General features: G+C 42.7%; 1 protein-coding gene across 1 annotated transcript in view; it reads left to right on the forward strand.

Annotated features, from left to right (window-relative positions):
- Window positions 1-23,872, forward strand: part of dcbld2 (discoidin, CUB and LCCL domain containing 2) — a 97,548-nt gene that overhangs the window by 56,115 nt on the left and 17,561 nt on the right. The window contains exons 4-7 of the mRNA XM_060929425.1: window positions 12,936-12,987; window positions 13,080-13,152; window positions 21,192-21,325; window positions 21,559-21,599. Of these exons, the coding sequence (XP_060785408.1) occupies window positions 12,936-12,987; window positions 13,080-13,152; window positions 21,192-21,325; window positions 21,559-21,599 (300 nt within the window). The remainder of the gene's footprint in view (window positions 1-12,935; window positions 12,988-13,079; window positions 13,153-21,191; window positions 21,326-21,558; window positions 21,600-23,872) is intronic.

Consider the following 23,872-nt stretch of genomic DNA (forward strand, 5'->3'; position numbering starts at 1 on the left):
CGTTTCAATATGTGTAACTGAACTTGTTTCATGTCACTGGTCATATAAACCTATGTAAACAGGAAAAACGCGGAAGAGTTTGGTCGCATCTAACTACAGCCCCAAAAAATACCATTGGCCATACTGAGCCTAGCTACATTGCTAACAGGAGTGACAGCGCGTCTGACTGCGTCTGACTGACTGGGAGGTCGCGCAAAGCTCGGAGAGGTACGGAGCAGCTCGTCTCAATTCAGATAACAGCATATTTCATTATGGAAGTACGGTGGACTGTTCCTTTAAACACACAATACAAGTTACATGTATTAATCTAAATGCAGGTAAACGAGGTTTTTTTTTTTTTTTTTTGGTTTTTTTTATCCAAATGATAGTCGGAGCTTACCCGTCAGTGTTCTTGTTTCTTGAAGGCCGATCTTGTGGCCGATTTGTTTTTGAAATGATCTGACTTTCAGTTGTTCGTTCAGTTCTTCCACGTAAGGGCGAGATGGCAGCAATATCCAGTTTAGAAACAAGACTGCTGCTCCGCTCATTCACTTTTCTTCATGCTGTGTATTCCGCCATTACTGCTCTGCTCAGGCATTTACTAAAACCCAGGATGGGACACAGGAGAGGGTGTATACCGTATTTTCTGGACTATAAGCCGCTACTTTTTTCCTAGGTTTTGAACCATGCGGCTTATACAAAGGTGCGGCTATTCTGTGGATTTTTCTTCCACCGCTAGGGGCGCTCTAACCGGAAGTAGAATCAAAAATAAGATAGACGAAAAATGAATGCAAAGAAGAATTAGCAGATCTTTAGCAGATAGAACACACACGACAAATTACTAACTGGTAATTATTTTCAAATCCAGCGAAGATGATTAAAGTGACTTGTGGTTTCAAACACAGGAGAAATGAAGGTAAATAAATACCGGTTATTTTCTCTTGGTTCTGTTCCGTTTTAATCAGCAAAGTTGCTGCCGTGTTAAAAGGCACTGTTCGGAAAGAATCTGTTCAGGTACATACATGTACATTTACAGGACAAAATCGTTCTGTACATGCAGTAAATATCTAATTTTTCAACATAGATATCTGCGGCTTATAGCCCGGTGCGGCTTGTATATCTTTTTTTAAATTTTTTTTTTAAAATAGAGCGGATGCGGCTTATATACAGGTGCGCTCTATAGTCCAGAAAATACGGTACTTTATTTTTTTTTTTAAACCTCTCTCTTTCTGTCTGCCTGAAACACCCTTTTTCTCAGCAACCACAAATAATAGCCGCTTGGTACCAAACTTCAGCTTGGGGTTCTATACCGTGTGTATCGTTTTCAGGTCTGTTGCACGTCAACTTCCTGTTTACCGACTGAATGTATTTACGAAACGTATAGGGTGGATTTTTGACACTATTTCAAGAAGCAAAATGCTATTTCAAAATGACCGTTTACCAGGATGCTATCTGAAATCCCTGGGGAGAGACACTGCTCTTTACTTACTTGTTTCAGGGTTAATTATTTGTTGAAGTCACCATTCATAATAAGTGTCCTATTCCTTCGATTGCTTGCGTTCTGATATAAGCGAGAGCGGGGGGATACGTAAGTGAGCAGTAGCTCACAGTTGATCTTGTTTGAGCCAAAAGTTCTATTCCTGAAAAGTCTCATTTGCCATGTCTGCTGCTGATGTTACTAACACGACCGGAGTAATCGTTCGAACTAAGAATTTGAATTTTACTCAATTACAGACGAGCAATGAAACGTCCCAGTGGCGTTATGCAAAATAGCAGTAATCTTAGAACGCCAAGTTGATGAATCAAATCAGTGGACCGGAACTAACAGTTACATAATGGACATTTAGTATAAATACGGAGGCGATTATAGAAAATCGCACGCGCTGATTGGTCGAGAAATTTGGACTATTTCTCGATAATCGCCTCGAGCGACTCCGTAACATCGCGGCTAATCACTTCGTCACCGTAAGTGAGGAAAATTTACAGATTATGAAAGAAACTGCTGTTCCTAAAAACACTCAAGATGCTATGAAGTTTGGTCTAAAACTATTCAAAGGTAAGGTGGGACTGCGATTTATTTTATCCATTTCAAAACCGAGTATTTTATATGACTCGGCGTAGATAAGTGACAAGTCCGGGTCACGCCGTTATTACATCTGCATGCCGCTTTTGAAGTTTGAAAAAAAAAAAAAAAAGATTGTTTCGAAACAATCACCTGTGTATTTATACGAAAACAATTATCCGCCTCAGGCTCCGTGAATATAGGTGAATAATAACCTCGACTTCGTCTCCATTATTATTCAACGAGCCTGAGGCGGCTAATTTTAAATAATCACGATAACTTCAGGGTGGTAACGGCATCACGCTAATCCTGAACATAGGATTATTTTTTTTATAACAGCATGTACCAAAGTGTTTTATTCCTTACATACACACATTTTTGATACAACTAATGTAGGGATACTATCTTTGTTTAACAAACGGGCAACGCGCGCACGCATGGATAAGAGCCCTGAACAGCTTTCACACCTCCTGAATTCCTACAGCTTACTGTGTGTGTGTGTGTGTGTGCGCATATGTACACTAGTCTGTCTTGCTTTCTAATTATGATAAAGCTTCTTTCCTTGTGGCCTTGCGGGGTGCCTACTGGTTTATATACCAGCAAACAGAGTGATATAGAGAGCCTGCTCATAAGCGAGGGAGTAGCAGAAGAAAGAGCAGAGAGCGGTGTGTGTGTGTGAGAAAGAGAGGAAGAGATCCTCTTTCAGATGAGTCAGGATGACAGGAGCAGACAGTGCCAGGCTGTGTGTTTGAGTAATGGACTATATTACACCACACACTACCACAAGATACATCTTGCCTTCCTGTGACACACACATACACACACACACACACACACACACACACGCACACACACAAACTTCCTGCCTTTTTGTGGCTGTTATTATTGACTGATGAAACCTAACACACAGCCCATCCACATTACTCCATTACAGTGAGACTGGGAGATGTATTGGATATATAAGTAACGTTTGAGTTTAGAAACCACACACACACACACACACACACACACACACACACACACACACACACACACAGAGGGATCAATAATATCACCACAGCAACATACTGAACCCTGTTCTAACTGTAGGAGAGAGAAGTAATGAACAACACGGAGAGCTCAGTACGAAGTATTGCCAGATTTAGTGGACGCTCTCACTCTCTTTTTTTTAAATCGCAGTGTGTACAGCAAAATGGCCTGGGCTTGGAGGAATAATAGTGTTGATGTTATTTCCAGACTTTAGAACCTTACAAGTGTGCATGCTTGTGTGTATAACAACCCAAGCTTTATTCTGCTAAATAGCTCATTTATTCACTCTCATTTTTGTTTCGATTACCTCATATGAACTACGTGCCTAAAAGTATGTGGACACCCGATCTACAGTTGCCTAGAATGTCTTTTATAAACTGTCGCGTTAATAGCGCTCTTCCACCAGGACAGCGCTGGTGCGGAGCCAGGTCTTCCTCGGTGCCTTTTGAGAACCGGCCCGCATTTTTTTTTTAAATATATTTTTTTGGGCTTTTTTCACCTTTTATTGGATAGGACAGTGTAGAGACAGGAAATAAGCAGGAGAGAGAGATGGGGAGGGATCGGGAAATGACCTCGGGTCGGAATCGAACCCGGGTCCCCGGATTTATGGTATGGCGCCTTATCCACCCGAGCCACGACGCCCCCACCGGCCTGCATTTTGACAGGTTTGAGAACTGAAGGTTACGTAGCAGAAATCGGGCTAGTTTTTTCTCCGCACACACTTTACTTGGGCGGCCCGCCCCGGTATATTAACAGCCAAAATCCTGATAAAGTCCATTTCAGTTCTACATTAGAACAGTAAAAGATGTGGATAAGTAGTAGTAGTCTGTATTGTTAGAGAGAAAAATAGATGCAGGAAGAGGGACAAGCAGACAGAGAGAGCGAGCGAGCCAGGCACAGGCAGAAAGCAAGAGAAGTGGGGGAAACAAAGATGAAAGGAGAGACAGAAAGATGGAGAGAGACAGACAGGTAGTGGGATAGAGACAGACTGAAAAAGAAACTTACAGACACAGAGAGGGGGAAGACCAATCGAAACAGAAATAAAAAAATACAGACAAAGACAGATGGACAGACCAAGGGAGAAAGCCAGTGAGCCTGAAGGAGAGGCCGAGAGAGAGAGAGACTGACTGACAGAGAGCGATAGAAAGACGAACCAACAGAAAGAGACTGGCTTTGGCTCTCTGTCTCTATCTGGTGACCCATTTTAGCAAATAAGTATGAAGAACGAGAATGTTCTGTGAATAATAATGAGCGTGAGGAACTGTTTCGCTAAAAGGAAGTGTGTTGAGCTGGAATATTGGGCCAAATAGCCGACCACGTGACCGGGGAGTTTTTTTCATGCTGGAGAAAATCTTAATCAGTGCGCACATTACGTGTTCTTGTCAAGGTTACCATGACAACATGGAGAACTTGAGTCCAGTCAGCACATTCAGCTTTGTAATAGCACTTTGTCTGTTTAACCATTTATCACAAAATGGATATTAATGATTCCTGTACATTTGGTCATTAACTCATGACAGTAACTTGATTATAATAGTCATTTACATTTAGTCATTCCATCTTGCATTTGAAGGTTGCCTGCGTGTAGCGACCGCGGACAGAGTTCATAACAGATGACGGCTGCGTTCCAGTCGATGGGTAGGCGGCAAATTTCTTGCGGTAGCCCCTCCCATAGCCACTGATGTTAACTTTTTGAGACCAGCAATTTTGTGGTTCCGGCCCAAATCCTGCTCTTTTTTTTTTTTTTTTCCTTCAAAATGTGTGGAACCGGTTCTAGATTAGGCACCAGCACCATGTCTGTGAAAAAGGGCTATAAGGTTTATTACTTCATTCATTCTTTGCTGGAATGAAGGGGCCCAAACCTTGCCAAACTTTTCAAAGCCTTTTACATTCGAAACTCGACAGCCAGAGTTCTCATTTCACACAAAACACACAGCCCACATCACCCCCATCCTCTCTCAGCTACACTGGTTACCGGTCCTGTCTGGGATAAAATTCAAAATACTGCTTCTCACCTTTAACCCTCTGGGGTCTGAGGGAATTTTCTGGCACTCTAATGATTTTGTCGTCAATTTCAACAAATCTAAGCAGTATTTTCAAAGTCATATGACTTTGTTTGTTTTTTGTATTCAGCACAAGTTCAGCTACAATAATATCCATGTAGTCTGTATGTCATGATTGTACTTTTTAAAAAATAACAGATAAATGATGTTGTAAAAAGCAGTTTTCGAACTGTGTGGAAAAGAAAAACACAATCTTATCCATTCTGTCGAACCGTTTTGGTCACTTGAGGTGATTCTGTTCAGCCTTAGGAATGTATCAAGCACAAAAACTTAACTCCGCTCCACTGATTTGGACAATTAACTGGCTGTCAAAAAATGTATGTCCTGTTGTTTTGGGATAAAGGGTTGGCAGTGAGAGGGGTCTTCAATGAAGAGTAAAAAATTCCATTCCATTCAATGAGAAGAGTGAAAACCGCTCCCACTGCCATCTCTTCATCCCATCAGGTCAAGTCAGAATGGGTAAGGTCATGTTTATTCACACATTCCAACACCGTTCTAAAACTGATTTTTACAACAGCTTCATTTATCTGGTATTTGACTTTTTGGTATTTGACTCTATTCAATGGGTCTTGAAATTAACTCTTGTACTGTTTTACCCAGGGCGGCACGGTGGTGTAGTGGTTAGCGCTGTCGCCTCACAGCAAGAAGGTCCGGGTTCGAGCCCCGTGGCCGGCGAGGGCCTTTCTGTGCGGAGTTTGCATGTTCTCCCCATGTCCGGGTGCTCCGTTTTCCCCCACAGTCCAAAGACATGCAGGTTAGGTTAACTGGTGACTCTAAATTGACCGTAGGTGTGAATGGTTGTGTGTCTGTGTCAGCCCTGTGATGACCTGGCGACTTGTCCAGGGTGTACCCCGCCTTTCGCCCGTAGTCAGCTGGGATAGGCTCCAGCTTGCCTGCGACCCTGTAGAACAGGATAAAGCGGCTAGAGATGATGAGACTATTTTACCCAGTTCAGAGCCACAACCAACTCTGTTACACAATTACTCTAATTTTGCTCCCACTCCAAATTTTACTCTTTCAACTCAAAATCAAGCAAAATTAACTATTTTTGAGATGCTTTTAACTCTGGAAAAATTGCATCAGTTATTTTTCCTGTGTATGCACTACAGTGCACGCGTATCAACTGATACACTTATAAGAAATAGAAGAAATATTTACACTTACTTGAGTTGATCTTTGGCTGGATCAAGTCAAAGTTTATTAAAAAAATAAAAATAAAGGCACTGCTCATCACTGTCGCAGTTCACATCGCTGTCCGGAATCATGAATTGAATCATGAACTGATTCGCTGTCCTGAAATTGAATCGCTGTCCTAAATCATCCGAAGCGCATAAAATCCGCGTGCCATCTCGCAACAAGTTTTACCTCCAAACTGCCTAAACTGTGGCTGACCGATTTTATCCTGTTTACTGTGGGCGTTCCCATGGCAAAAAAGAAACCAACTGAAACTGAAAGAATGAAAGTGATCATCATGCCATTACCGTGTGAATAATCTTTTATGAATGTGTAAGTGCGTGCTCAGTGCTCCGACTCCGGTGTGACAGAGTAAGGTGACAAGTCTTATGTTTCATCTAATTTAGGTAATTTAAAAAATGTATAATATTATTTGGCAGTGGGGACACAGGATAGTATGAAGTTTGTCTATGTTTATCATGCTTGTATGATAAAAACTCGCAAAGATATTTATCTAAATACATGACCTACTCATTCTAAACCTGCTGAGCTTCATCGGTTAAGCTCTCGACCCCAGGGGGTTAAAGCTCTATATAACCTGGCTCTCCTGTACCTCTGTGAACTCCTGACCCCCTACTCTCTCTCTTGCGTTCTCTCCGATCCTCTTCCTGTAACTAACTTACTGTCCCACGCACCAGACTATCCACCCTGGGAGGCAGGTCCTTCAGCATCATGGCCCCCAAAGCTCTGGAATTCTCTCCCTCAATCTCTCCGTGACTGCTCTTCTTTCTCAGCCTTCAAATCTGAGTTAAAGATTTTTTTTTTCGTTTTCATGAACACTTCTCTTCCTCCTCTGTTTAGTTTAGCAAAAAAAAAATTTCTCTCCCTGTAAAGCAACCTTGGGTCTGTGAAAGGCACTATATAAGTTAAACTTATTATTTTTGCCATGATCCAGCATGACGATGCCCCTGTGCACAAAGCGAGCCCCATGAAGACGTGGTTTGCCAAGCTCGGAGTGGAAGAACTCGAGTGTCCTGCACAGAACCCTGACCTCAACCCCACTGAGCACCTTTGGGATGAACTGGAACACAGACTGTGCCCCAGGCCTCCTCACCCAACACCCAGTGCCTGATCTTACCAATCCCCACAGCCATGCTCCAAAATCGAGTGAAAAACCTTCCCAGAGGACTAGAGCAGAGACGGCAAGGCAGGGACTAAATCTGGAATACGGTGTTCAAAAACTGTTAGTACAAATTAGTCACATCTTATCTTCTTACATAATCCCCAAACCTTCCCCTCCCTCTGGACTCGGCTTAGATCATACTACAGCAGCCGCAGCTTCTCCATGCGAGGGACAGGACTGCCCTGAAAACCCTTTGGCTGTGTAATCTGTTATAGTTGTGAACATGTGACTCTGCTCCCTCTGATGCATGTTCGTAACTTTATCATGTACAGCGGCTATCGGGGACAGAAAAACATGGCATTGCTGACCAAAACTAAACACGACAGGCTTCTGGGTTTAAGTGGTCGATTAATACCTTGATATTTTTAGATAAAGGGTATCCTACTGCGAAAATTTCAAACCTGGTCCGAAGTGTTAGACTGGCCAGTTTCTAATCTACTTCCTCTTACAAACTAAACCCGGCTCAGTTATACATTTTTACAATTAATATGTAAAATTTCAGGACTAATCCCTGAGCCATTGGAGAATGACTTGAGGCGCTTGAGCTTGTTAATTTCGTTTTCCTCTCGAGTCAGTAATGAACTGATTAGAGAAGATGGCAGGAATGCTGGTTGCTGTAAAACGTTAAAGAAGGATAAGATGATTGCTGTGCAATACCTGAAAAACTACATAAAAACGAAACGAAAAGTCCTTCCCACGCTATGTGGCGCATAGGGCGGTGCCGATCTCCGTTTCCGTAGCCCTCGGCCTCTCGCCTATTACATAGCTAGGGATACAGTGGAGGGGCCAGTCCTCTGGTAACTGCGAGAGTTTGACTCCCCACTCACATCTGTATTGCAGCGTGCCTTGCCAGATGGCGGTAGGTACCATTTTTATGATGGTCTTTGGTATGACCCAACCACAAGTAGAACTCTCGATCGAGAGGCAGACACGCTAACCACTAGGCCAACTCGTGGTCTCCTCTCATCTCATTATCTCTAGCCGCTTTATCCTGTTCTACAGGGTCGCAGGCAAGCTGGAGCCTATCCCAGCTGACTACGGGTGAAAGGCGGGGTACACCCTGGACAAGTCGCCAGGTCATCACAGGGCTGACACATAGACACAGACAACCATTCACACTCACATTCACACCTACGCTCAATTTAGAGTCACCAGTTAACCTAACCTGCATGTCTTTGGACTGTGGGGGGGAAACCGGAGCACCCGGAGGAAACCCACGTGGACACGGGGAGAACATGCAAACTCCACACAGAAAGGCCCTCGCCGGCCACGGGGCTCGAACCCAGGACCTTGCTGTGAGGCGACAGCGCTAACCACGACACCAACTAATGGTATAAAACTAAAATTATGTGCTTGTAAATCTAACTAAAACTAAATTGAAAGACTAAATAGAAACAAAAATATAATGAACAATTTCAGAATTATAATAACTCTAGTAAACCACCACAATGGATTCAAAATGAAGCCAGTGAGATGCAATTCACAGGCTCAAAAGTAATCGGACAGTTGGCTGATGGGCAGTTTCATGGCCAGGTGTGGTCTGTTCCGTCGTGATTTCATGACAAATTAAGGAGCTGAACGGTCTCCAGTTGATTCCAAGTGTTGAGTTTGGCATTTGGCAGCTGTTCTTGGGAGCTTTCAGTACGTGATCCAAAGCATTGTCAATGCAAATGAAGGAGGCAGTCATTCTGGGGGGGATCAACAGCCCCCCAGACCTATTAGAGAGATTGCAGAAACTTTTTAGGAGGGTACCAAATCAAGAGTTTGGTGCGTTCTTAAAAAGAATGAATGAACTGGCGAGTTCAGCTACGCCAAATCACATCTTGATTGCTTCATTTCAAATCCATTGTGGTGGTGCACAAAAGGCAAAATTATGAAAATGGCTCTGCTGTCCAAATACTTATGGACCTGACTGTGATTTTAGTCTGTAATTAAGCTCTGTGGAGCATGAGCAGAAATGCTATACACACTACTCCCTGCTTTCAAATCACTGGAGCCACGGAAGGTGAAAATTGCATCTTTTTTTATTATTTTTTTTTCTCCTAAAATGGAAAGCAATTCACAAAGTGGGTTATCATAATTTTCTCATATAATGTAGTGTTTTAGGTAGTTTGTTTGTTTTGTATTCTTCATAAGTGTTTTCTTGTCACTGATCCTTACAGCATCTACACTGAAATAATCAACTCTTCTTCAAGCTGGAATCTTTGTACATAGAGATTATACGAACACGAGTGAGGAACTTGAATTGTTTTGATGTGGGTACTTTTTGTTTGTGAATGTCTCTATAATAAAAAGCATCACACATTGGCTTGAAGACTTGTTGAAAAACTCGCATTTTTCGTACGAAATAACACTCGTTAACAGAATTGGGACGGATAATTTTTTTAAATTTTTTTTTAAGTGAAATTTCACATAATACAGAAAATAGACTTTCTATGCAAGGGCGGCACGGTGGTGTAGTGGTTAGCGCTGTCGCCTCACAGCAAGAAGGTCCGGGTTCGAGCCCCGTGGCCGGCGAGGGCCTTTCTGTGTGGAGTTTGCATGTTCTCCCCGTGTCCGCGTGGGTTTCCTCCGGGTGCTCCGGTTTCCCCCACAGTCCAAAGCCATGCAGGTTAGGTTAACTGGTGACTCTAAATTGACTGTAGGTGTGAATGTGAGTGTGAATGGTTGTCTGTGTCTATGTGTCAGCCCTGTGATGACCTGGCGACTTGTCCAGGGTGTACCCTGCCTTTCACCCGTAGTCAGCTGGGATAGGCTCCAGCTTGCCTGCGACCCTGTAGAACAGGATAAAGCGGCTATGGATGGATGGATGGACATTCTCTGCAATTAATTTTATAACAGTGAATAGAATAAGCCCCCCAAAAAACATTGTTGGACTGAATCACTTTGTTCATACAAGTTGAATGGATGAATCAGGAGTCGAAGACAGCCAATAGTGTGTGTGGTTGTGTGTGTGTGTGTGTGTGTGTGTGTGGGGAGTCATGTAGTTAATGTTTTATGGATAAATTGGGTCTAAAATGTACATCAGGCATCGCTATTGGTGAAAGTTTGTCATTTGCATTATTGTTCAAAACTGATTCGATAAAGCTTTCTTTTGTGGGAAATAATCTCATTTATATATCTCATCTCATTATCTGTAGCCGCTTTATCCTGTTCTACAGGGTCGCAGGCAAGCTGGAGCCTATCCCAGCTGACTACGGGCGAAAGGCGGGGTACACCCTGGACAAGTCGCCAGGTCATCACAGGGCTGACACATAGACACAGACAACCATTCACACTCACATTCACACCTACGCTCAATTTAGAGTCACCAGTTAACCTAACCTGCATGTCTTTGGACTGTGGGGGAAACCGGAGGAAACCCACGCGGACACGGGGAGAACATGCAAACTCCGCACAGAAAGGCCCTCGCCGGCCACGGGGCTCGAACCCAGACCTTCTTGCTGTGAGGCGACAGTGCTAACCACACATGCACGCGCACACAAAAAAAAAAAGTTCTAAGACAGATGTTATTTCAAAAGGAATTAAGTTGTACAAAGAAGGAATTCTCTGATGGAAACGCCGCTTGCAGAAGTGTTCAGACTTAAATGAAGGATATGTAGAGAAATAGCTTTATTTTCATAAAGATTTTTTTTAATTTGTCTTAGAACTTTTTGACTTACCCTCGTGTGTGTGTGTGTAAATATAAAATATTTATTCAGGGTTAGTCAAAATGATGTTAACACTTTTAAATGGTAGAAACCTTTTATTCACAAAACATACATATGTGCAAGATGATTTACAGGCCGGTCTCAACCTGTTCACCCTCATATTCAACATACAAAACCCCAGCGAGCAACAGTACCATTTAAAGAATCATAAAAATAAGAATAATAAAATAAAAATAATCCATTAGTGTTAACATAATTTTGACTAACCCTCTAAAAAAAAAAAAAATGTATATTAGATTTAATCTGAATTTCTGCGTCTGAAGTTTTCACTCCCTGTTCTTTCTAATTTAAAGAGGAACAGAGGGCAATATATAGAGTAAATATAACAATAAAACACACATTGACGAACCTTATTCAAGACTTACAAACGTTTTTTGTTCTAAGGTTGGAAAGTTATAGTGTTTTGAAAGTAGCTCGAGCAAACTATTTCCGCAGTTTGAACAGCCCACCGGGCGGCACGGTGGTGTAGTGGTTAGCGCTGTCGCCTCACAGCAAGAAGGTCCGGGTTCGAGCCCTGTGGCCGGCGAGGGCCTTTCTGTGTGGAGTTTGCATGTTCTCCCCGTGTCCGCGTGGGTTTCCTCCGGGTGCTCCGGTTTCCCCCACAGTCCAAAGACATGCAGGTTAGGTTAACTGGTGACTCTAAATTGACCGTAGGTGTGAATGTGAGTGTGAATGGTTGTCTGTGTCTATGTGTCAGCCCTGTGATGACCTGGCGACTTGTCCAGGGTGTACCCCGCCTTTCGCCCGTAGTCAGCTGGGATAGGCTCCAGCTTGCCTGCGACCCTGCAGAAGGATAAAGCGGCTAAAGATAATGAGATGAGATGAACAGCCCGCCATGATATTAATTTTATCCAATCAGAATGCATGTTCATTTTCTCTGCGTAACACTCATGACGTATGTACGTGCCCAGTTGTGTTGGCTCATTGAGGTTGGGAATAGCACGTGTGAAATACCTGTTTCTGCCTCTTGCGACGATTTCGCAAGTCCACGGGTGGCGCCTATCTCATTGCAGCAAATAAATTCTGCTGGACTCGTGAGCAACTCCACGTTACATTTTCCGCACGAGCACCACGCCGTGTCACCTGCACGCAGACGCTCTGCCCCACGCTCGCCACGCCCATGGTCAGCATCAGTCTCATCCTCGCCGTCATCCGAGCTTTCTTCTCTTATTTCATCACCGGAGTCGAGAGTACCTCTCCTAGGTTCAAACTGGTACCCTTCTAAGCCATAGCCTGCTTGCAGCGTGTCTTGCAGGATCTCTTCGTATGATTCGACAGAGCTGTCGCTTTCACTTGATGCGCCCGACGCCATGATTACACGCTTCTCTCCTCTATTTCGGAGAGTTCCGCTAGTGCAGTGGGTAGCGCTGACGTCACGGTCTTTTAAAAATGGCGACTCTTGTGCGGTTTAGCGTATAAAGTATTATATTTACAATTACCAAGATATTTCGTTGTTTTCTAGTATATAAATTTGATAGAATACTTAAGAATACGTTACTTTGTCACATCAGCAACCGTATATATATTTTGTACCCCTTTAATTAAGATTAAATACAAGCCCCAGCAGCACAACATGGATTCACATTTTAATGTAAAATAAGCAACCGATGCGTATCTTATTTATCCCAGGACAGAGGTAAGCAGTTAGTCGACTGCTTGTGCTGGAAATTGCTACCAAAATCTGGCAACTCTGTTCAGAAAAGACGCTGTAAATGACTTCTCCTTTCTCTCTGCAGACCTCATCTCCTGTTTGGAGAAAGGAAATAACTTCACTGAAGCGGAGTTCAGGTACACTATGTGAAATATTTGTGTGTAGAAATGTGTATATATGCAGTATATATATTTAATGTGGGTTTTTTTTTTCTCTCTGTTCTGTACAGTAAGTTCTGTCCTGCTGGGTGTCTGACCGACTTTGGCGAGGTGTCTGGGACCATACCGCATGGCTACCGAGATGTACGTGCACGGACTTGTGTGTACACATGCGTACATAGAAACCACAACAAAAGCCCTTTGATTCAGTCTGTTCCTCTTGTTCTGACTGTCTCTGCATGATGACCTCATCCTGTCTTGGCTGCAAGCTGGAGCGTTAGTGGTCCCATGCTTATGACCTCATGACAGGCGCGGTTGATAGTTTCAGCATCAGTCTGTAGCTGTATTCTACACACTGTCAGTTAAAAGGGTTACTGATGAGCTCTTTGGACGGTTAACAGCCCCGTCTTTCCGAATAGGTTCCGTGTAGAACCATACAACCGTTTAAGGGTTCTCGCACAGGAACAAAGTGGAAAAACTCGAGTCCTAGATGGAACCTTATTTTTATTGGAAGTATTAAGATTAAATTAGAAGTTATTCCAGGAAATCGAATCGTACATGAGCTGAAAACTGATGAGGCGCGTAGCACCGAGTTGGCTCTAAGCCATGTACGACGAGACTGAGTGAGTGGAATAACTGTTTTATTCAATCTAAAGATAATTAGAATCGAATTGCAGCGCTCGTTTATCAAGTTTCAGGAAATTTAAAACCTTCCAGCAACAAGCATTATTTTTGCAGTAATTTCCTTTCGGCTAACCAGGAACGAAGTTAATCCGGAAACGAATTCTGAACGTCTCGATGGAGTCCCGTCCTGTGCACGCTGAAATGATAGATTCCATGTATCTGTCTGGTTTGTGGAGAAACAATGATCACCCCAAGTACCTCTAGTTCCTGTTTGGGCGAGTTCTCGTTCTTGAACGCTAAGTAGAAAAGCGCCGTTTTAGGTCGGACAGGCTGACGCTCTGCACTTTGACCCGGTTTGACTTTCCCTGTGTGTGTGTGTGTGCGCTGTATACAAGTGTCTATGAGAGATGTTGGGTCAGAGTTTGGCTGATCGGTTTTGTAAAAGGGCCAGCTGACAGCAGAATGAAGTTTTCCTGTACATCTCTTATCCACGCTGAGTATCTCCGGCCTCGTACGGCTGTGCATACGCGAGCGCATGTGTGTGATTTTTGTGGAAGCAGGGCGCGCACGTGTGCAGCTCAGCAGCTGGACCTGGCAGCGTTTTTATTTTGCCAGTAGGAAGTGGTGTATGTTTTGTGGTGTGTGTGTGTTGAGCGTTTGCCTGCTGTCTGTGGTCGGCCTGTGGTGGAGAACGAAAGAAGGAGAGAAATGTCAGTTTTCAAACAGACAGCTCTCTTAATTCCAGTGCTAGTTTGGCAGAGCCTGTGGGAAGTCTGTGTGCGCGCGCGCGCACGTTACCATCTGCCTTCCATGCTGCGTTTTAGCAATCATGTGTGTGGCACTGTAATTAAAGCCAAACCCACAGCGCCTCTTTAATGAGACACACTGCTACAGTATTTCATATCAATAACAGTGTCTCTGTGGAATCGCTCCCAGTGACATCATCAGCCAAGTCATGTCTCTTGTGGCTTATGGCTCATTTAATCGGCATCAGCCATTTCAATCATGCGTCAATATCTCTCTCTGTCTCACACACACACACACCGAGATCAATATATGATAAATATAAAGCTGCTGTCTCACCATTTTGCAATTTTCTGTTCTATTCTTCATACTCTGTGGGTGGCACAGTGATGTAGTGGTTAGCACGGTCTCTTCACAGCAAGAAGGTCTGGGTTTGTGCCCAGCGAGGGCCTTTCTGTGCGGAGTTTGTATGTTCTCCCCGTGTTTTTTCCTCCGGGTGCTCCGGTTTCCCCCACAGTCCAAAGACATGCAGGTTAGGTTAACTGGTGACTCTAAATTGACTGTAGGTGTGAATGTGAGTGTGAATGGTTGCTTCCCTACAGATGCCTGAAATTACTCCCTACTCACTATATAGTGAGGACGCTATTTTGTAGTGCTGTCTGAAACCTGAGTGAGGATTATTTACACCCTATATAGTGCGCTCAAAGTATCCCACAATGCATCATGAAAAGTAGTGTACAATGATGGTCACTAACCAAAGCAGTACATCCCATCATGCATTGCGGTCACGCTGAAAGAAATCAAATTAAAAGCCTCAAATTTAATTTAATAAAAGGCAGCGGCAAAGAAGAAAGTATTCAGCCTTGATTAAAAAAAAAAAAAACTGAAAGTTGCAGGTACTTTGTATTGATTAATGTGGAAAATGTGCTCCGTATAATTAATATATATATATATATATATATATATATATATATATATATATATATATATATATTAATGTGTATATATATGTGTGTGTGTATATATATATATATATATATATATATATATATATATATATATATATATATATATATTAATGTGTGTATGTATATATATATATATATATATATATATATATATATATATATATATATATATATATATATATGTGTGTGTGTGTGTGTGTATGTATTGATCACAAAAATGCATGCATGTATTTATTATTTTGAAAACCCACCAGCCGGCTGATCTGGCACGTTTTAATTGTGCGACAGTAATGACGGGGTGGACTAGTGTCCGAAAGCGGGGGGGGGGGTTATTTTACCAATGAGCTCACTGTATCGTCCTCTATATAGTAATTCCCTATACAGGTAGTCGTCGACTTACAACTGCGTTTGGTTACGACTGACCGGTCGTAAACCGATCTGGTCGTAAGTTGGCCTATGTTAAATGGACGTAAGTATATTGTGATGTGTAATGATATTGTAATCATCTTAAAGTCTTATTTTATCAACATTTTCTTATTTCATTACCTTGGCTCATTATTTGGTTTAAGTTAAACACTGCATACTACACTGCGTACAGTACAATTCGTTTAATATGTGCAAAACAACAAATACGAAATACAGGTGTGAAAAATAGAAAGCATTTTAGTTTGAAACATACCAAAATACAGATGTAAAACATAGCAAAATACAAAACTTAGTGACTGCTGGCATCACTGGTGCTTGGCTTTGGGTCGTCTACGTCATCATCAGCTGTTGCAGCGCTCGGGCTGGCGGGAGCATTTGCTCGTTTCATAAACCAGGAGCTGGGGCGGAAACTGTTGTACGCGGCAAGAGGTGCTGCCGGGAGCTGGGGCGGAAACTGTCATACGCTCAGCTGGGAAACACTTGCCAGTCATAATCAGATGGTCGTAAAGTTGATCGGTCGTAAGTCGCATAGGTCGTAAGTCGACGACTACCTGTATAGTGAGTAGTGAACGAGTGAGTGATTTTTGGCCACAGGGTTTGTCTCAGTGTTGCCCTGCAATGACCTGGCGACTTGTCCAGGGTGTACCCCGCCTCTCGCCCATAGTCTGCTGGGATAGGCTCCAGCTCGCCTGCAACCCTGCACAGGATAAGCAGCTACAGATAATGGATGGATGGATGGATGGATTCTTCATGCTCTGTCTATTGATACTTTTAGCAGGACCAGTGTATCTCCATTGCAATTTGCTTCAATATAATAAAGCGCCGGGCGGCACGGTGGTGTAGTGGTTAGCGCTGTCGCCTCACAGCAAGAAGGTCCGGGTTCGAGCCCCGTGGCCGGCGAGGGCCTTTCTGTGCAGAGTTTGCATGTTCTCCCCGTGTCCGCATGGGTTTCCTCCGGGTGCTCCGGTTTCCCCCACAGTCCAAAGACATGCAGGTTAGGTTAACTGGTGACTCTAAATTGACCGTAGGTGTGAATGTGAGTGTGAATGGTTGTCTGTGTCTATGTGTCAGCCCTGTGATGACCTGGCGACTTGTCCAGGGTGTACCCCGCCTTTCACCCGTAGTCAGCTGGGATAGGCTCCAGCTTGCCTGCGACCCTGTAGAACAGGATAAAGCGGCTACAGATAATGAGATGAGATAATAAAGCGCCCTACTAATATGTGAAGGATACTAAAGACATAAAATTAAAAAATATATATACATAGGAATCCTGGAATGGGTTGATGTGTGTTTTTTTTTTTTTTGTGCCCCCCCCCCCCAATTTATTTATTTTTATTTATTTTGAAGCAGCTTGCTCTACATGCCAACAGGGCCAGTATCGCCAGGCAGCACTACGAAGTTTTCCCATTCTCTAGTGACTCTTTCTTCACCAGAAGGCCCATACTGCTCTATAGCAGACGTGCGACTGCAAACCCAGCGAAGTATTTTAGCCCACAGAAGTGTAGCACGGCATTCAGTGCATAAAAATGGCTGTAGTTCAGCGACTCCAGATTTCTGAACATGAAATTTTCTAGTACTGCTTCTGTAGCAACTCGTTTGTTTCTCATTCAGTCACATGCAGTTACAGTGCCTCCAGAAAGCATCTCCCCCTCCCCCCCAGTTGATTATTTCTTTTTGCTATGTTTCATCATCAACTCTCTTCCTCCTGCTCCATTATGAAGTGACACTGTACAGGGAAAACAAATTTATTAAGGCTTGTTCTCAGAATTACTGAGAGATGTATTTAAAAATTAAAAACTAAATACTGTTTATTTATTTATTTGATAAATATTCACCTGACCGAGTCAGTGCTTAAGCTGTATAGCAATGACAGTTTTGAGTCGTCTCCATTACGTCTCCGATAAACGGCTCCAGAGCGTGATGCTACCACCACCGTTGTTGATGGTAGGAATGGTGTTACCTAGGATTGGGGCTACGCTAAATATAGTGCATATTTAAATCATATTGGCTGGCTTTTTTTCAGGGTATATTACATATATTCCATTCAGCCAGCATGATGTTGAACCAGTTGAAAATGAGTTCAGTATCATAGTAGCTGAATGGAATATATCTGATATACCACAAAAAAGCTTATTATTATTAGGGCAGCACAGTGGTGTAGCGGTTAGCGCTGTCGCCTCACAGCAAGAAGGTCCGGGTTCAAGCCCCGTGGCCGACGAGGGCCTTTCTGTGCGGAGTTTGCATGTTCTCCCCGTGTCCGTGTGGGTTTCCTCCGGGTGCTCCGGTTTCCCCCACAGTCCAAAGACATGCAGGTTAGGTTAACTAGTGACTCTAAATTGACCGTAGGTGTGAATGTGAGTGTGAATGGTTGTCTGTGTCTTTGTGTCAGCCCTGCGATGACCTGGCGACTTGTCCAGGATGTACCCCGCCTTTCACCCGTAGTCAGCTGGGATAGGCTCCAGCTTGCCTGCGACCCTGTAGAACAGGATAAAGCGGCTAGAGATAATGAGATGAGATTATTATTATTATTATTATTATAATACATGCAGACTCTCTTCATATTGGCATTCTCAAAGGCCAACGCGAGATTAACTGTGAGTTGGTGCCATCAGCACAGCAGTGAAGTCACCTTCCAGCCAGTGTAGCATTCATCAGTAATGTTAGCGAATGCTAATAAAGTGGTCAAGCCAGTGCTATCGATAGGCTAACGACCGAGAAACTAAGATTTCTGTCTCCAGACTCTTCTTCCATACACACTCGCCACAATATTTTTCCCTCAGGCTTAAGTATTCATTTCCCTGTGTAATTTACTGAGGGTTTTTTTTTAAATCGACATCAACAGGTACACACAACGGCGTGACCTGGCAGTGAAAATTCTCTCAAAATCTTCCGTGTTTAACAAAGCAAGCCTGGCGGCCATGTTTGTTTACAAATTGTCACAGTCGCTTTCTAGCGTGGAAGTTTTATGTCTCTGACATGTCTCTCTTTCAGTTTTTCGATGTCCGTTGGTATGTTTTTCTCTTAGAAATATGCGTGAAGAATATCTAATGAAGTTTTGGCAGCCTTTCGTGCGTTCACTGTGTCTTTCTCTTTCCCGGCGAACAAAGAAATGCTTCTGCACATGCACAGCAGAAAGGTTTCTCATTGGATATTCGCGTCAGCAATGAAATGCGACATGTCGTGACCGCCTTGCAATATCATAAACCATATTCAACGCTCGTTCTCCATTGGGTAGAGTGACGTAATACACCTAGGATAAGCGATATGCTAACAATATTGCATGCTATCAAACCAAATGAATGGAACCCGCTAGAAGGGAATAGAACACGTTTTTATTTCATTGAAAAAGTGTCCTGTATGTATAATAATTTTATTTCTGTTGAGAGTCACTTTAAAAAGAGCAGGAAAAATTGAATTGTAATGCATTTCATATTGATACTTTACTTTCTGGAAGCACTGTATGTAAATTATTTAGCTGAAAGCACCTCATCAGACCACAGACTAGCTACAGGGGTAGAGATGCTGTATTCGGTCTGAAAAGGAGAGATTTTACAGCCTGATTAGTTGAATGATGTCAAAAAAAAGCGATGAAAATGGGGTTTCAAGATGAATTGACAGATGTGTGTATGTATTTTTCCCATTTTACAAAAGTCATGTGTCTCGTCTATGAAGAGTCTGTGCGAAGTGGTAACATCGAGTGCCACTACAGAAAAAAACTAGAAGGGCACTTAGTAGAGTTCATACCTCTGTCAAGTCGCACATCAACATCAAATCACTTGAAGCGAGGAGGATAATAAAGCTGTCCACCAAATTTCATTCAAATCCGTTCACTAGTTTTTGAGTTATGTTAGGAACAGGCAAGGAAAAAAAAAATCCTGGATCCACATACATATCCAGATTTGCAAGTTGTTCCTTAGGCCATGGCCCAGCTCTTCTCCAAATTTCATCAAAATCTGTTCACAAAGAAACAAACAGGTGAAAACATAACCGATTCCAACAAAGTTGGTAGTCAGGTAACCAGTTCAGCTGTCTACTTCAGATATGATTATTCTATCCACGCTCACTGGATATGAGCAGTCGCATGCTCTGATTGATTGGCTACTTTATGACTAGGCTATCAGCTCATATACTGTGAGTAGAGAAAAACAAAATGGCGGCGCATGTTGCTGAACCAACCGAGGACAAAATAAAAGCTCAAACAAAACCCCAAAATTTTATCAAGTATTTTTAAAAAAAAAACTATATTCTCTTTGCTTTTTTTTTGTTGTTGTTTGCCCCCTCAAATTTCTCCTGTTCCATACTCCAGCCCAGTCGGTGGCGATAATGCAACTTTTAAGTTGGTTTGCCAACCGTCAAAAAAAACCCTAAAGAAGAAGAAAACCCAAAAAAATGCAAAAAAAAAGAGAAACAAAATATGGAATAAAAGTATTTGACGGTAAGGATACTATTAGGCTATCAGCTCATATACCGTGAGTAGAGAAAAACAAAATGGTGGGACGTGTTGCTGAACCAACCAAGGACAAAATAAAAGCTCTACTTGAAAACAAAACTCCCCCAAAAATACAAAAAAGCAACAAAATGTTGAATAAAAATAGTTCATGATAAGAATTTTTTTTTTCAAAAACACATTATTATTATTATTATTATTATTATTATTACTACAGCATTTTTCACAAATTGCTCTCGTCATTTCACTGGTTTGTTTACATTCTAAGAGCAAATGATTTTGTCGGATGTTTTGTATAAAGTTTTTCTTTATTGATTTTGCAAAAAATAAAAATCTGTTTCTCAAAATCCAGTGAATGTGAATAGAATAAAAGTTATTCCACTCAGTCTTGTTGTACACGGCTTATAGCCGACTATCAGCTCATGTACGACTCGATTTTGTGGAAGAACTGTTAAATAGCTAATGATTTTAAGCATTAAGAGGTAGTTGTAGTCATCATTCAGTCATGGTAGTAGCTGCTTATCAAGAGCAATGTAATGCCTCGGTCACAACCGGCCGTATGTGCTCCTACGGCCGGTCTACATGCAGGAAACGTACGGAGGGCGCGCATGTGACGTGCTGATTTTCGAGCCGTAGACTGGCCGCAGAGGTTCTTTGTCATGTCAAACAAACTCTACGGGCGCTTACGTTTTTTTCAGGTTGCAAGACAAACTTGTGGCCAATGTGTGTCTCTCTCCACGAACAAAAAAAAAAAAAGCAGCGATTTGGGAAACGCCAAAAATCGCACGGCCAAAAAATCGTACGTCCGGTTGTGACCTAGGCTTAAGCCAGGAACTTTTATGAAATTTTACTTGCTATCTATATCTGTATTGATTTCTTTCATGTTTGTGCTTTTTTTTTTTTAAATATAATTTTTTTTAAAAATACTGCCTTAATTAGCCTTTAAATGGTCAAATGTGTGTATGTGTCTCTAGTCCTCGCCTCTGTGTCTGGCTGGTATCCATGCCGGCGTGGTGTCGAACACACTAGGAGGCCGTGTCAGTGTCGTGAGCAGTACAGGCATCCCGCACTATGATAGCACACTGGCCAACAATGTCACCTCTGTAGGGTGAGTACGCCCTGTTTTATTATATGTACGCTTCCCTTTTCCATTGCCTTCCTTCCCACTTCACACCTGCTGCCTCTTTATAAGTGGATCTATATATCCTTGGTGCATCATTTTTACTCCCTCCTCCTCCTCCTGTGTCCTTGTGGTCCCTCTGCGTTATCAGCGAACAGACAATTTGATTGATTTCTGTAGTCGAGCCTTCAGTCTCCATGTTTATCTCTTTCTGTCTCCAGAGGGAGCCTCTCCCCGAGTCTCTTCACCTTTAGAACCAGCGGTAAGTCTGCCCGAGCGATCAAAGCCTGTCCCAGGCCACTAAGCCTGCATAATATATTGCCCTTCTTTTTTTTGGGGGGGGGGGTTGTTGAAATACTGATCTATTGCACAGGGTCATAATATGCAAATGAGCCCTCAAACAAACGGCTCAAATGATTTATTGTGTCCTATAAGCATCCTGACCAGCATTAGTCATTTGAGGTACAGCTTTTGCAAGATACAATAAATCTAAATCATTTTGGTCAATCTTTAACCTGATCACATCTCCAGTGTGTCTGTAATAAACTGCAAGGCATATCGCAAACGCTCACAAATGCATCGCGATATAACGGCGATTTGATGTGGTGTTCGGCTGTGCAGCTGCACGAATAACCCCTACTGAGGTAACTGAACGTTTCTGGCCATTCGTGTGTGTTCCTCTGTGCAGAGATTGCGCAGGTACATACAGTCAACGCCACAATTATTGGCCTCCCCTTGAGAGACTAAAAGCGCTGAACCCTCGCTGTAATGGCTAACAAGGTTGGAGACTTCTAGAGAGAGGTTTTAAAGCAAACGCTTTATTCGTTTCTAATCATTTTAAGCTCCTTCACATTCTTCTCGTTGTGCATGTGGAAATCCCTCTTCACTTCAGAATACACGTGACCTCTTTCACGTTTTGTCAGAGCTCTGCATTTTAACATTGGAGTATGCTGGAACACACACACCATCAAAATTTGCCAATAAAGAAGTCTTTTCCTTACTAAGCAAGAGCCATCCCGCTCCAGATTTTCGTAAGTTGAATTGGTTGCTATCGAAAAAATAAAAATAGCAGAAATCCCAAAATGTCAAAATGCATAACTCCTCTAGTCACTTAACTGGTGAGGTTTCGTGAAAAAAAAAAAAAATTCCTAATAGTTTGAGTTATGCTCCAGAAACTAAAATGTTTACGGGTGGACAGACAGACGGACGGAGTGATAGCTTTATCTCCCTGCATTATATGCCGGGGGGATAAGAATGGCAGATGAGCTAATCAGCATATTAATCTGAGAACTAATCTAACTGAGAATGTTTTAACCTCTTTTTATATTCACTGATGCCCCCTGGAAACCCTGCCCCCTTCGCCCTAGCTCACATTAGTAATGTTTTGGCTTTGTGTAGGATTTACCGATTATTATGCAAGTATATAATCAACAGTTAAAGCTAGACTGCCTTTCAGATTTTTCAAGTGTAGGTCATAAAAAGAATTTCCCCCGACACCCAATTATTTTTGTTTAGTGGAGCAAAAGCTACTGAATTCAAGTCACAGACTTCCAATTTTATTCTTTTTTTAAAATGGAACAATTAATGAATTTAAGGCCACATGGCCCTAAATTCTCCGACACAGACAGACAGAGACTTTTTTTTTTTTTTTTTTCTGCTTCACCGTGATGCAATCCAAGATACAACATCATGCACGACGTGGTGGGCTTTCCCCGTTCGCGCAAGGCATTGTGGGATACAAATTTGAAACAGGAGAGAAAAATGGAGGACGTGAGTGTGCGAATGAAACGTGAAAGAGCAACTACAGCAGGGGTCATCAAACTACGGCCCGCGGGCCGACTCCGGCCCACCACCCCCCTTTGACCGGCCCCCCAGCCCCTCTACCCCCCACCACTTGAACCGGCCCTATGAGGCAATCCCCAAAAGTGGTCATGGCCTATTTTTTTTTTAAATTGCTTTTTGGCAAATAATAACATGTCTGCATCTTGTATTTTGTTGATTTTATCAATTAAAATTGATATTTAGTTATAAAATGAACTATTCATATTTTCCGAATTTTCGTCATATGCTCGCGATCAAGCAGTGACGGGCAGCGCATGTGCAGAGAACTGTCAGTGTTCAGGACAGCAAAATGGCTAGCGGTAAGCGAAAAGCTGACAGAGAGTGCAGAGTTTTTAAAGAACAGTGGACCACCGATTATTTTTTCGTTCAGTGTAAGGACCGTGCAGTTTGTCTTGTATGTAAAGAAAGTGTGTCGGTTTTCAAAGAATGTAATCTGCGCCGTCACTACGAAACCCGCCACAAAGAGTATGCTAGTTTGCGAGGGCAAACAAGAGAAGACAGGATTTGGAGGATGAAATGCGGACTGGCTGCACAACAGAATGTATTCCTTCGCCAAACCCAGATCAACCAGGCTGCTGTCCGAGCTAGCTATAAGGTAGCTCACCTACTAGCTACCCATGGAAAGCCGTTTACTGATGGGGACTTTGTTAAAGTATGCATGCTTGCTGTGGCCGAGGAGGTGTGTCCCGACAA

Source organism: Neoarius graeffei, chromosome 9, assembly GCF_027579695.1.
Source record: "Neoarius graeffei isolate fNeoGra1 chromosome 9, fNeoGra1.pri, whole genome shotgun sequence".
NCBI lineage: Eukaryota > Metazoa > Chordata > Actinopteri > Siluriformes > Ariidae > Neoarius > Neoarius graeffei.